General features: G+C 40.1%; 1 protein-coding gene across 1 annotated transcript in view; it reads left to right on the top strand.

Moving 5' to 3' along the window:
• The first annotated feature begins 7153 nt into the window (after window positions 1–7153).
• LOC134749961 (bromodomain-containing protein 4-like) overlaps window positions 7154–16057 on the top strand; it is a 107441-nt gene continuing 98537 nt past the window's right edge. Inside the window, exon 1 of the mRNA XM_063684999.1 lies at window positions 7154–7473. Within this exon, the coding sequence (XP_063541069.1) occupies window positions 7427–7473 (47 nt within the window). The 5' untranslated portion in view covers window positions 7154–7426. The remainder of the gene's footprint in view (window positions 7474–16057) is intronic.

Genomic DNA, 16057 nt, shown 5'->3' with positions numbered 1-16057 from the left:
GAAGTCAGTTCCGTAAAAGAAAAGTTAAACAACTCAAAAATACCCTAACCCACTGTGTTCTAGGAAGGTAGGAACCTATTTTATTTTTACTTTATTAATACCTATCATTCAAGATCTTTCAGAAACGTAGTTAGTTACACGTACCTATGTTATTACGAAAACACTATTTTTATACGGACTATGACCACTACTTTCTACTTATCTCGCCAGTCGCCGTGCAATGACTTACTGATTATGATTAACCTCTACTGCGGCCGCACGGAGCGGCAACGTCGCGCGCGTTTAATTTTATCTGATCCAAGTTTATCTTTTATCACTAGGTTTGTTTATTGTGGGATGCCATTGTTCTGCTGTGACTAAATTATATCAGGTTGAGCAAATTTGAGCGGCAATGTTAACTCAGACAATGAAATGTAAAAAAATGGGAAATTTTGTCTCTTGTCTGTGGTGTCGTGCATAAGCAAGTACTGCATAGTGCGCATATAGAATACTATTACTAAAGCCCGGTTCACATTTGTCTGACGTGTCGTGTTGTGTTGTGTCGTAACGCATATCGGTTTCATACATTTAATATAAGTGCGTGCACATTTGTCTGACACAGCGTGCATTAGACAAATGTGAACGCGCAACCATATTAAATGTATGAAACCGATATGCGTCACGACACAACACAACGCAGCACCACACGTCAGGCAAATGTGAACCTGGCTTTATTCTGTTATATAGGTAAATCCATACCTAACTACCGTTCAAAATGGTGAACGGACTTGGTATGTTTTGTATATTTATCGAGGTTTATTTGATTTGATCGAATGTGGTTGCGTTATCACGGCAGAATATATACGTCCCACTTCCCACTGCTGGGCACGCACAGGCCTCCTCTCATGCGCGAGAGGGCTTGGGCTATAGTCCCCACGCTAGCCCAATGCGGATTGGGGACTTTACATACACCTTTGAATTTCTTCGCAGATGTTTTCCTTCACCGAAAAGCTAGTGGCCAATATCAAATGATATTTCGTACATAAGTTCCGAAAAACTTATTACGAGCCAGGATTTGACTACGTCGGACGTCATATTGACAGACGTCAAACGAAAAGAACATGTATCGGAATGAGTCACGTGTCTATTTCCGTACTTTATTTAAGTTTAATTCAATAGGCGTTTTCTATCAACCGAATGTCACCTTGGCTATTTTGTCTACCTAAACTATCTACCTACTTGCCCCTGATTCTCATGAAGCTTGTTCAAGCGATGCTGTCAAGCTGTCATGTAATGCAAGTAAACATTTCTTCATTCGTAGCGATCGCTCAATACTATCCCATCTCTATCGCTCATCCATTATTGTTTATTATAATGATAGATAGCGAGACGTCTTCTTCTTAGTCGGTATACTCTTGCCAGTGGTCGTGGTCATCATTGTGAATCATGATGATCTTGGTAATACGGCGCCATTCATGGCGTTATGGCTTAATGGGCTGGCATCTAGGGCATAAAATGCTATTTAAAAAAAAACACGAATTTGACACAATTCTAGGGATTGACAGGCTATGCTGACGCCATCTGCTAAATACTTTGACCTCCCATCCACATACATCCTCCCAAGAATACCGAACATTCTCCTCACGCGTGAAAGTAAAAAAAAAACCGACATTAGCAAATTCACCCTGTGCAAAATAGCCAGATAAAAAAAAAAAAAACTGACCGGTCAACCCCATTAAGGTAAGGCTTTTGTTTGTCCACACATCCTTGTAAAGGAATGTAGTACCCAATATTATACTTACATATACTTACTGCTTACTGCTAGCCTTAGCCTAGCCTCCGCAGACGTCTTGTCTGGTTGCCCTTGGCATAGGCCTCTCCCATATTCCTCCACGAGTCCCTGTCCAGAGCCTGTCTTCTCCAGAAGGCTCCAGCCACCAGCCTTACTTACTTACTTACATATACTGACCTATAAAGCCCCACACTCGTGTGGGCACAGATCTGCGACGCCCGCTCCACACTCGCGTTCGCGGCTTCACGTCGCGATTCGCGCATGAGTGTGGAGCGGGCTTAACGCGTATAAAAACTGCAAAAACATCCGCGTCTGACTGGGCGCCATTTTTAGATGTTTTGCACTTGCTGTAGGTTTTTTCCTGTTTGGTTCTTGAACATTATCCAACTGTATTACAAATGTGTGTTTTACATGATTTATCGTCAGGGATAGTGCAATACGACCGAAAAGACTAGAACTTACGCAGTTAAACTAGTTACTTATATAGTATCCCCGCCTTTGGAGTTGAAACTCTAGGTCCATGAGGTCCCAGCGCGCATAAGTTGTTTGCGGAAATCGCGAATCTGGTTGACGTAACTGGTGACCGAAGAGCTGGCAGCTTTCTCGCACAACGTATCAGCATTGCGATACAGCGGGGAAATGCCGCCAGCATCCATGGTACAATGCCTCGAGGGCCTATTTTAGATTTAAGCTAGTTATTAATTTCGTTTACGTAGTACCACTGTATATATCTTGTATGTAAATAAATGTCTACTTGGTTACTTAACAACCTTGGTTTCCCCTTCAGTTCGATAGGGTCATATTCGATAATAGCATTCGTAAAGATATGTTTATGCTATCGCTATGATAATTCTTACGGGCTGGCCACGACATTGCGCGGCTGGCTTCGGCTAAGGCGACAACCATAGGCAAATCGGCAGGCCGCAGTTTGAGTACCGTTGGTTTAGACTGTTTTGAGTGTTTTGTGACAAATATTTGTAGTTTTTTTTTACAAGACGAATAAAGTATGAAATAAGAAATATATAAGTAAAATGCAAATATAAATTGATTCTGATATGACATAGGGAATAAGTAGATTATAACTACCTACTTTAGTTGGTCAAGCAAATCTTGTCAGTAAATAGGAACAAAGAAAACTATACCCATCCTTTTCTTTTGGGAGCTAGTACTAGTGTAAGACAGATAGTATGATTCTCTCTGTCAATGTTTGAAATGAGACAGTCCCTTGACAAACTATACTTTTACCTAATTCCTATAGGTATATATAAATATACTTGTCCTTTTCTGTGAATAAATAATTATCCTTGCAATTATCTATGCAAATAAATATATTTCATTTCATTTCATTTCCTTACTCTCCCTCCCCGGCAAGCTCGGCCAAATTGCACCTTCCCATACAAACGTAGTTCCGCTCTCATTTTAAAACTACGTGTTGGATTGTAATGAAACTTTGCACATACAATGACATGAGGTATATCTAGGTCTGTAATTAGTTTATATAGCTCCAGTTTGTAAAACAAACGAAATAGAGCAAAAACAATCTTTGTATGAAAAACTTAAATTCGCTGTATTTTTTTAACTATAGTAGTATCTGATCTGAAGCCGCAAGCATCCATGCACCATAAACCTCCAGGGAAGTCCTCTACCAAAAGTGCACCAGTTCAAATACCTTGGGTCGATGCTCTCAGCGGATGCCACTATTGAAGCCGACGTCACACACCGAGTCAATGTTGCTTGGCAAAGATGGCGAGATCTCACGGGGGTTCTGTGTGACCGAAGAATGCCGATCGAGACCAAAGGCAAAGTGTATAAAACGGCAATAAGACCTGCCTTAACATATGGTGCTGTGCTGGGCGCTGAAAAAGGTGCACGAACAGAAAGTCCATACCAACGAAATGAGGAGGCTGAGATGGGCTGCGGGTGTAACTAGACTTGATAAAGTGCGCAACGAGCACATCAGAGGAAGTTTCAAAATAGCGGCCATCACTGAGAAACTCTCCGAACCGAGGCTGAGGTGGTATGGACATATTATGAGGCGTGGCGATGACCATGTCGTGAAAAAGGCGTTGGCCCTTCAGGAAACCAAAAGAGGACCAGGGCGCCGGCCTGCTACTTGGTGGTCCACCGTGTCAAAGGATTTAGAACGAGCCCAATTAAATCTACAGACAACCCAGGACAGACCGTCCTGGCGCATGAGAACGAGGAGAGCCGACCCCAAATAATGGGATAAAGGCAAAGACGAAGAAGAAGTATCTGATCTAAAGCTACATAAACTAATTACGGACATAGATATATACCTTATCCTATTGTAAGTACAAAGTTTCACAGCAATCTAGCTAGTCGATTTAAAATGAGAGCGGAACTACGTTTGTATGGACTTGGAGAACCTCGCTTGCCGCCCTTGCCGGGGACCCTTAACTCTTAAATCATAGCTAATAATACCACGTACACGTACATAGAAAGTCGTGTAGTAACAAGTATCCCCAACCCAACCTACCTATCCTAAATATAATTTTCCCCACCGAATCACGCTTGTATAATATACCCCCCAGCAGGGGTCACCGTTATCGACATTCCCCCCTCCCCCCGTGACTCGAAAGACCTTGGACAAATCAGCTGTTCAGTTTTAGGTTTTTATTAGCATTTTGGGCACGTGTAAGCAAATCACGTGTTCTGAAAACATTCACGGTGATTTGTCTTACTTTTTGCCGTTCTGGTATATTATATTAAGATCGACTTGCTCGGAGAACGATTGAAATAAGAGCCAACAAAGTTTTGTACGAAGCTCTAAGAATGGGTACTGCTAATACGACTATATCCATAATCCATACTAATATTATAAATGCGAAAGTGTGTCTGTCTGTCTGTTACCTCTTCAAGCTTAAATCGCTGAAACGATTTGGACAAAATTTGGTATGAAGATAGTTTGGCTTTGGGCCCCGAGAAAGGACATAAGGTAGTTTTCATCATTCCACGCGAGTAGAAGGCGTAGAAGCTAGTATATGGCAAATATATATGAATCTTATAAATATAGTCTAAGGAAAAAACGTGCCTCGGAAATCAAGAGAATATTCTCAAATAGATGGCCAAAAAAGAGTAGAAATTAAAAAATGGCAACACTTAAGTGTCGTCCCTTTCAATACAATCTAAAAAAAAACGGGACGACACTACAGTGTTGCGACTTTTTAATTTTTACTCTTTTTTGCCAGACTGTATATTTGGTATTTTTATACATTTTCATTTTTAGTTTTAATGGTGTGTCGATAGATGGCAGTAAATTTACTGTGATTACAAAATTTACTATGACAATTACCCTCTATATACTACTATGTATTCTCTTTGGTTTGGGGCTACGTACGTGGATTTGTTTTGTTTATTATTGTCTCCAAAACATAAATTTATTATGACAAGAGATGATTTGATTATGGACGGTTGTCTGGTATAGGGTTGTATTCCCCGGAGTGTAGTCCCCGCCGGGAACAGATGGGAATAGGCACTGCGTACAAATCATTCCCATTTGTCCCCGCCTCATGTATAGCGGTGGTCACGTGGGGCGGGGATAAGTGGGAATACACCGGTATAGGTAGGTACCTGCCGTACCTGGTCAATGGTCATAATTCTTAGTAGATATTACAATATTTGTAGTGTATGCTTGTGTAGATATTTTTTTATGACTTGCCCAAGGACCATTTGGACTTGCCGTTGTCAGATTTAATGAATACGTTTTTGCAATTACCGTATAGTATAGGTATTATGCCTAAAATATCTAGGAATTTCCTTTTACTATTCGAGCCTATATCTATAAGCTTACAACATATTTTCTATTTTGTACTAAAATACCTACCTAACGGCCTAGGACCTTCTATAAATTTCCCCTTGTAACATTACGTGCCGAAATAATTTTAGGACTTTTAGGTCCTACCCTAAATGGTTCCCTTTCAGCCCTTAACTCCCCAAACTTGGCTAGCGTTCAATTTGGCCGGCCGTTCTGTTTGCGGGTAGTTTAGTTTTACAGTTTTACTAAGTTCCTACTTGAGCTGGGTATAAAATATTTATGCATTTTCCTATTTACGTAACGTCCTTAGCTTATTGGCCTTTTTGGTTAGAGTTGACGCACTTGATAGTGCTACTTACTGCCTAAAGGATGACTCACGTTAGACCGGGCCGTGACCGGGCCGGAGCTTCCGGCGCTTACTTTTCTGACATGACAGGTGATCACGTGATGCTTTCCATAGAAAACGAAGCGCCGGAAGCACCGGCTCGGTCTAACGTGAATCATCCTTAATAGTTATTTAATACTAGCTTTTGCCCGCGACTTCGTCTATAATACATGTTCACAAATAAATCAGTTTACGTACCTGTCACGTCCGGGCCGAGGCGTCCGACATCGACACTTTGTTTTCTATGATGGGTGATCGGCGATCACGTGATGCTTTCAAAACGGAAGTGTCGGACACCTCGGCCCAGACGCGGACCGATACGCGAATGCAGTAGCATCTGTCTGAAAATGTGCTTTTTGTATACAAATAGGTACCTATTATCCATGTTCAAAACGATCCATCAAGTAATTTGTGAATTTCATAAATTGTGACGTTTTCAACCAAAAGGTACCGCATTGTCGGTTGTCGATAAGGTTGATTTCTAATTAAAGCTATATGGAAACAGCGCCTTACTGACAAGCGACAATAAGTGCCCTTTTGGTTGAAAATTGCGCAATTCATCTTCCAACTCAAGGAAAACAAAAAATATTCGCTCGATTAGGTAGGTGTGTACTTGAAAACGAATTGCTTAAAAACATCGAAATGATCGTGATCATCGTGAAACTCATTAGTTCGACCCACACTGGAGTCGGATGGAATCAGTCCCACATTTCTAGGAATAGGCATTATCTGAGTTGATGCATTTATATAGACAGTAATGATTATTCAACACGCAAACTAGTCGTTATGAGACTGATTTGACTTTTTTTTTTCAGGTAACACAAGTGCACGAGACTAAGCCAAGATGTCTGCCGGTATCTAAACAATGAAATGAAATAGATTTAAGGCTTGTTTTCATCACATAAATCACCACTAAACGCCTATGATAACAGTGAAGTCATTATTACTAATGTTTTAATTTCCTTTCATTAAGTAACTTATTACTTTCGTTTTTTTTGAGTTGCACTAATTATAACCATTTGTGATTGTCAATTTGTCACAGCCTATTTAAATTATATAAACTCCTTTTGTACATTACCTTCGTAACACTAGTTTCTACATCATCGCTGTATGCAAACGGACTGGTCGTGCTTTAACCGATCACTGTCCGTTTACATCCCAAGTTTTCATACGTGCGGCACGCTCGACAGCCCGGCCGCGACTGCCGGTGAGTTCATTCAACAGGCCGCTAGGATATGGGCGGGGCGTGCGGGACGCGGCGTCATTGGGCGACCTCGCGCCGTGCCATGATGGCCGCCGGCACATTCGGCCAATGAGCGCTGCGCGGGCCGAACGCGCGTCCGTCCGGCGACTGCGCGACGTTGCCAGCTACCGTGAAAAAATATCAGATTCGACCTTCTTAGGACCCCCGTTTTTTTTTGTTTGGTGTGGTGCTGTTATCGTTCGTGTTTAGGATACTTAGTGATGTGTAGGAGGTGCAGTGTTGTGTGTTGATATGGTGTGGTCATCGCCTTCGGGGGAGGTCTTGGTCGAGTTCTCAAGGTAGGTATTTGGCACAACGTGGCCGGCCCGGCAGCCGGCAGATGGCATTTCCGTTATCTGTTCGGCCATGTGTCAATATCATATGACCCAACTACCCTACTTTACTCTATGCTCTGGTTTTACTAGCCCTACCTACTGGTTGCCCTGCTCTAATACGTGCCAAATTGCCTGTAATTATTAAGGAATTTCTTACGTTACATGATATTATTATATCTACCTACATCTTTCACTTATGGCTACTTGGTATAGCTACTTAGGTATCAGACACATGGTCTTCATTAACCTCATAGGTATTTTTGGTACATACACATTACTATATCAGCGTAGTTCGTATAGCAGGATATCCTTATCTTATCTACGACACCTACCCGAGACGTACCTACATATGTACCTACCTTACCTATTACTACTTGAATATAATTAATATAGCGTGTCAAATCTGGGCAGGAAAATCCATGAGCAAAATCATGGCATCGTATGTTGGTAAGGGCTAGGTACTGAATTTGTATGGCGAGAATTCAGAGTACCGTGACACTGTTTTTAGGGTTCCGTACCCAAAGGGACCCTATTACTAAGCCTCCACTGTCCATCTGTCTGTCACCAGGCTGTATCTCATGAACCGTGATGTATTTCTGTTGCTGCTATAACAACAAATACTAAAAAAAACGAACCCTCGGTGGGCGAGTCCGACTCGCACTTGTCCGGTTTTTTATGAACTGTCATTGTCATAGGGACCATCATACGACTCGAGAGGTATAACTATCTAAGACTTAATACGAACATAATACATAAGTGTATACACATGTAGATATAGATTGTATTAGATACCTACAAATTAAAGACAGACAGACACAGCTGTGCTATTAACCTTTCAAGACAATGTTGATCTGACATTTAATTATAGCATTAGATGCACTTACAGACAGACTTATAAACATAGCTATATGAATGTAGGTACCTAGTTTATAAATATGTGACGTCGGCACCTGCATTAGGGCCGGTATACAGCTGCGTAGAGATGTAGCTTCGCTCTGCATTTTCTATCGCATGTATAACGGGGAGTGCTCCGAAGAATTGTTCGGATTAAAGGATGACTCACGTTAGACCGGGCCGTGTCCGGGCCGGAGCTTCCGGAACTTCGTTTTCTATGGAAAGCATCACGTGATCACCTGTCATGTCATAGAAAAGTAAGCGCCGGAAGCTCCGTCCCGGACACGGCCCGGTCTAACGTGAGTCATCCTTAATCCCTGCCGCTTCTTTTCGCGATTCTCCTACGCGACAACATTACCATCCTCACATAACGCTCTTATCTTATAATGATAAAAAAAAACAAAAACTATGGTTAATGAGCATGTAATTTTATTAAAAGATTTTCCACAATAATCAGTATCTAGGGAGGAAAATGGGGACTACTTTTATATGGAGAACCGTTCTTCCCCTAAAGAAAGCCTACTCCTCTTCGTCTATTTTAATTACCAGTCTACGTACTAACCTTTAATGGCCGACTTGAAAATGCCTATATGTATATGTCGTGGCTTCCAATCTCCATGGTGACCTGACATAGACCGAGAAGACCGACTGACTGACATACATATGGGGCATTTTCTATAAAAAGGGACGTTATTGTCGATGGCGCTTACGCCGCACAGCGTCGCGCGGCATTGTATTTATATCGGAGCATCGTTTTTAATGGCGTAAGCGCCATCGACAATATTATTTATAGAATTATTAATTTATAGAAAATACCACATATTTGGAACAACCATTTAAATTCAAAATTAGACAGGACAATCACATCAACAAGAACTGTTGATGACCAGCGGGCTGAGCACGGTCGCATTTTTATCGCCTGTCACCATGCCTGTCACGTTCTAACAGTGACAGGCATAGTGACAGGTGATAAAAATGCAACCATGCTACCAACGCAGTTCACGACAGACAGTGGAGGACGACAGACAGTTTAGTATAATGTAAATGTTAGCGATAAAAACATTGAAGGTCAGGCGGGACGGAAACGCGATACAATTAATCGAATCGCTCTCTCTTGACCGTCAGCAAGGACGACTGGGATAATATTGGCTAAGAACAGTGAAACTGAAACCTAGGTAAAGTAAAGATAAAATCTTGTCTGTTTGTCTGATTTAATATCTTGTCTTTTTATTAATTATATAACAATTCAAGTCTTGGAGACCCTTTACATCTCTGGATAATTTGATGATCTTTTTTATTATTATATACATTTTATCTCTGACACCTAGAGACTTTTACATCTCTAAACAATTTTAGTACTTCTGTTGTTTGTATATTTTTTATTCGCTTTTTTTGTTAATTTGACATTTATATTTATGTAATTGCTTTTTTTTTTTTGCAATTTTGGGTTAATTTTATTGACATGTAAAAGTACCCCTGTGGCCTATTTGCTGAATAAATGTTTGATGTTTGAAAGATAGTTTATTATTCAAGTAGGCATATTACAATGCGCTTATAAACGTCAAATAAAGCTACGCCGGCTCTAACCCAACACCTCTACCCCGAGAAGATTTAAAACGTTCGAAAATAGTAAACGTTCTAATGCTCGACTTGCTCATGCCCAATACACGGTGTAACAATAATTAGTGGGGAACCGTTTAAGGGCATGTACGGTACTGTGTTCTGATTCGGAAAAAGTAGAAGAAACATTTTTTTGACGCGAAAAACATTTTTTTAAATGGGGCAGGTCGTCCAAGTCGGCCAATCCTCGATACAGTTAAAAAAAAAATTTTGTCAACAAAATGTTTCTTCTACTTTTTCCTAATCAGATCAGAACATAATTCATAATTCGTTTATTGCATTTATAATCATGTGTTTACATAAGGTCTTACAAAGAGCATTTTACAGCTAAAGTGTTCACATGAAACCTGTTAGGGTATATAGCAATGTACTTATTACCTAAAACATAATACTAAAGCAATAATATTTCAACATTTAAATTTATATTTATATACATTGCATGCAACATGACACGTCTTGATAGTGGAAAATATTAAGAAATTAAAAAAATACATATTTTTTTATTTTAACTAGATTAGGAACCATTCAACATCGACAATAAAATAATTAAATTTATATATAATAATAAAATTTCATTTATAATATGTTATAATATGTACATAATACATACATATGTTATAACACGATACCGAACACCATTTTTGTTACACGTTGTAGATGAAACTATGCTGTGTTGTGTACTTAGGGTTGCTTTCTTTATTCAAGGTTCAAGGTTTAAGCGCTGTTTATAAAATGAGGAATAAACTGTTGCCATCTTATTCATAAAACTTTACGTGCCTGATTTGGTTAAATTATGTTTTATCCCTTTCTAACAAATACATAAGTCAAAATGACAGATAAAGACAAACGATTCATAGCTAATTCATGCCAGTAACGCGTTTATGAATAACGCCAAACTTTTTTATTATTGGGAGCCCATAGTGTCCCATTACTCCCATTGCTGGCCTCCCCCACTTTTTCCAGTCTTCCCGATTCTATGCAGCTTCTGGCCATTCTTATAAAGTCTCACTCGTCTCACCATCACCGGTCTGCCATATCCACGTCTGCCAACTCTAAACTGTTTACTAAGCTTCTAATGGTTTGTTGAGTATTCCAAAATAAACCTGAGGGGCTACCGCAAAAACCAAAATTCGCAAATTGCGTGGATCTTTCTCTTTTACTCCAATGCAGGCGTAATTAGAGTGACAGAGAAAAATGCCCGCAATTTGCGAATTTCGATTTTCGCGGTTATAACCCTGACACAAAGTCCCCCGCAATCCTGACGAGGGACCAAAAATCCTGACATGTCAGGGGAAATCCTAACATAAAGGATGACTCACGTTAGACCGGGCCGTGACCGGGCCGGAGCTTCCGGCGCCTACTTTTCTATGACATAACAGTTGATCACGTGATGCTTTCCATAGAAAACGAAGCGCCGGGAGCTCCGGCCCGGTCTAACGTGAGTCATCCTTAACGCAGTAGATAATTAAACGTTTTGCAGATCATATGAATACTCAGGCTGGGTATATCTGTGTAAATATGGGACTTTGTACTAGTTTGTACAGATTCAAATGGTAATATAAGGTCATGTCAGGTGTGTAAAGGCCTCAACAGATACGACACATTGTTTCCGAGCGGCGAGTAAAAATACATTATCTAGGGCGTGTCGACGAACTGGGACTTTGCTCGGATGTTTACAATTAGTAATATACGTAGGTATTTGTATCGACGTATGTCTGGCGGTAAAAAATAGAAGTATTGTTCGATATTGTTTGCCTTCTAATTTGTAAATATATAATGTTTTATGATTCTAGCGTAATACATATTTGAACTGATAGGTATTACCTTGTACAGTCGCCATCAGATATATCGGAGCGGCCGAGGTGCTCAAAAATATCTGAACACGCATCTAGCGCCTTGACAATAGAGGCGTGTTCAGATATTTGTGAGCACCTTGGCCGCTCCGATATATCTGATGGCGACTGTACAATTTATAGGTAAGTAAAACATTTATCAAATGCTGACCCTTCTTTTCTCGATCTTTCTGTTCGCGTCCGATACGGATCATTAAAACCGAAACCAGTCGTGTACAGTTGTGCCGTTCTCGAGAACGTTCTCCGTTTACTAAGGGAAATATTCTAGAACGAGAACATTCTCCATACAAAACTGAGAACATTCTCGAGAACGGTACAAGTTTAGTCGTATTAGATACATTCTAGATGTCTGGCGAAGAATGCACCGGATCTCATGGATCGTGTATAGATACTTATGGTGCGTTGTTTAATCCGCTACTATTGATGCTGACTATACATATGTATACAAATTCGTAAACAGAATCGGGTGCCAGTACTGCTTTTGTAAATACAGTAGAATCCGCGTATAATGACATCGAATGGAAGTGACAAACACGTCATACTAAGCGGATGTCATATAAGGCATAGTTGTACAACTTCTTATTTTTTGTTAAGTTTTCTCAATTAATCTCAAATTTCTTTGTAAGATATGAATTTTATTAAACATGTAACAATTATCAACTTGTCACGGCGAATCAAAACTAATAACTTACACGCCACGAACGCACCAAACGTCAAACGTTTTAGGGATAAGTCCGCCTTTGTACTTTGTATATATTTTTGTTCTTTTATTGTGTTTGTAATCTGTCTTATGTACAACAATAAAGTGTTTACATAATACATACATACGTCCTCGCAGGGAAAGACGTGGTGACGATCACGAAAACCAGCTAATGTGTCAGTAGAACCGGTCACAATTTCACAAAAATAAGATTTTAGGTCATAGGAAGCGATTTGTCACTAAACGAAGTCATTGTATCCGACTTTGTTACAAACAATTTTATATGAAAATCAAACTTCGCACAGTAATTATCCTCAATCGTCATAGTAAGCGGTTGGTCAGTATAAGTATAAGTAGTCATAATAAACGGATTCCACTGTATAAAAAAAATACGTCTATCTATAGCTGCTAAATCTCGCTATGGATAAAAAATGTGTCTCAGTGCTCCTTAATCTACGCTTAAGCTTCCGACGTTACATAGTTTTATCTATTTATTATGTACCATCTTTATATACCTACAGCCAGTCTAATTTCGACTCTATCTTCTCTGTATAAAGCTAAAAATCGACTGACGAGGGTAGGTTGAAAATAAAGTTATAATTCTACCCCAGGCAGTTTCATGTTTGATGTTTTCGTAGGGACTACGCCATTTTAGATGTTATTGCTCAAGTAATTATTTCTTTTCTCAAAAGCCTGGAAATAAAAGATAAGTTTCTGAACAAACGGCGTAATAAAACTTGTTAGATGTTACTGCTATAGAAAATTCAGATGTATAAAATAACTATATAACTAGTGGCTATTAAATGGGTAGTAAATATTTGAACAACCCTCTATTGCTATGTCAATAGTCTTTTTAGATGTATTCGTTGGTGACTGTGCTCGTAAAGTCAGTTAGTATGCCAGTTTTGTTGTATAACTAAACTATCCATATTAATGCGGTTCCCTGAGCCAGAAGGTGAAAAATCTCCTTATATGATCATGTTTTTCTAAGAGGCATTGATACGAGTATTCGTAGACGTGGAAAAATATATGTAGTTGATGTAGTTCTTGTATATAATGGGTTATATGCAGATAGCATCTTTAAGGATGACTCACGTTAGACCGGGCCGTGACCGGGCCGGAGCTTCCGACGCTTACTTTTCTATTACATGACAGGTGATCACGTGATGCTTTCCATAGAAAACGAAGCGCCGGAAGCTCCGGCCCGGTCACGGCCCGGTCTAACGTGAGTCATCCTTTATTTGTAGATAGCATTAAACTATTATTACTAACGTATAGAACCGGCACAGAGAACCAGTATTTTGCGCCATGAGTTGCTGTCGTTTTGACAACAAACCATAGAAGCGGAGCGTGAATCTCGCGACCTGAACGCGTAAGCGCCATTAATTTTACGAAGCTTACGACGTAGCGTTTTGGTCGCGTGTTACAGGTTGCGATTGCGACAATTGTTTAGTAGGCTTCTCGGTAGTAATAATAACTAAATGGTAGAAAGGTACTTACGTATTTGCTCTTAAATTTTACATTAGAGGACCGACAACTGTGTCCCATCCTCCCATGCCGTAGCCGACAAACGAGCACCCCTGTTGCACACACCAAGCGGCTTATGTACTATCGGCCAAAGCCAGAGTCGACCACTTTCAAAACAGTATCGCTTGCAAACGTTGATTTTTGACTTGACCCGCCCCTAATTTGTTGACCAATGAGAAACAAAGATCCTTTTTTTTGTAAAGTAGCTGTCATTGTTCACAATCTTTACGTAGCTTGCACGTGTTTTGTCTAGTCTAGTCAGTTGCATCTTGCGCATCTAAAACGCACCACGTGTCTTAACCGTCGCAATTATGAATCACGGCAATTTGTCAACGTATGTGCGAAACCGTATAATTTCTTTAAGAGAAGAAGGATATAATATTAGTCAAATCTCGGAAGAATTACAAATTACGGTAAGTGAATATTTTTTTATTTATACAACTAACTACGCTGTGCAAAGATAAATAAAAAGTATTTATAGTATTATTAGGTTATTAAGATTTAGTTTTTTTTATTCATATATCCTGCTGTTTTAAGTTAAAAATTGGTTTTCAGTATACATGTGATCGATTACCTCACAATACTTCAACTACTTAATTATTAAAATTTTAAATAATATTATTCGTTGACTTATAGAGTAGAATTGTGTTATTTACATATACGCTTTATCACCTTGTAGCAGAAAACATTTTAGCTGTTTACATGGAGTGTTTAAACATGTAGTAGATATTAGTTCAATACGCAAAGGAGGGTTGCAAGCAACATATTTTGATCATTACATTTCTTTTTTTTAGAGAAATTCAGCACGCCGCTGGATTAAACGCTACGACGGAGAAGCAAGTTTAGAAAATCAACCCCGTCCCCAACCGCAACGCATTATTGCTGGCCAGCGTTTGGACCAACTGATCACCACCTATGAAGAGCATCCATTTACGCCTATTCGGCACTTTGCGGCGGCATTTGATTGTTCTCCGCAAACCGTGCGAAACGCTCTTCATAGGGTCGGCATCCACCACCGAAAGCCGGCAAAAAAAATTGTTTTGACAGATGTTCAAAAAGCAGCGCGCCTCAATTTCGCTCGAGATATGAGGGATTTTGATTTTTCACATGCCATATTTTCCGACGAGAAGTCTTTTAAGTCGAGCCAGGTGGGTCGCAAGAATTTATGGCGTGTGGATAATACACGATACGACCCGCGGAATGTGGTCCCATGTTTAGAGTCAGGAAGAGTTGTAGTTAACATGTGGGCGTGGATGAGTGCAGCTGGGCCGGGAGAGCTCGTATATTTACCCGAGAGGGCCAATGGCGCGAGTTATCTGGAGGTTCTGCAGGACACAATGGTGCCGTCAGTGAGGACAGTGTATCCGGAAGAAGACGTGCCTGAAGTAATATTCATACACGACAACTGCCCTATACACAAATGTCGCCTGGTGCAAAATTGGCTTCAACAGAAACCCAGTGGCATTAAAGCAATACCATGGCCCTCGCGCTCTCCGGATCTCAATCCCATTGAAAATCTTTGGTCCGTAATGGTCCAACGCTGGGATACGAGATCCGAAAGGACCAAAAACGCACTCGTCGCACATGTTAACGAGGTGTGGGACTCGTTGCGCGGATCAAATTTGTGCGAAAACCTTGTAGCCTCGATGCGGAGGAGATTGGATGCAGTCATAGACGCTGACGGGGCACTAACAAAATATTAACCGTGCTTTGCACAAAGCATTGAGGTAACTTTGTTTAAACAACGGTTAATATCAACGGTTAGTGGTTCATCGGTGTTTTACGCTATAGTCTTAAGTCACCTATGTTATTTACGTGTCAATATATTTATTTACGTTCATGCTAAAAATATTTGTTTAAAATGTCAGTTTTGTGTTATTGAGTATTAATTTGTTTTTTTTTTCTTGACGAACTTGAGACATGTGTTTGTTACCGACTGTCTTTCATGTGACCG

The sequence above is a fragment of the Cydia strobilella genome, chromosome 19 (genome assembly GCF_947568885.1).
Source record: "Cydia strobilella chromosome 19, ilCydStro3.1, whole genome shotgun sequence".
Lineage (NCBI taxonomy): Eukaryota > Metazoa > Arthropoda > Insecta > Lepidoptera > Tortricidae > Cydia > Cydia strobilella.
Note: the sequence above shows the minus strand (reverse complement) of the source record. Positions and strands in the feature narration are given on the sequence as shown.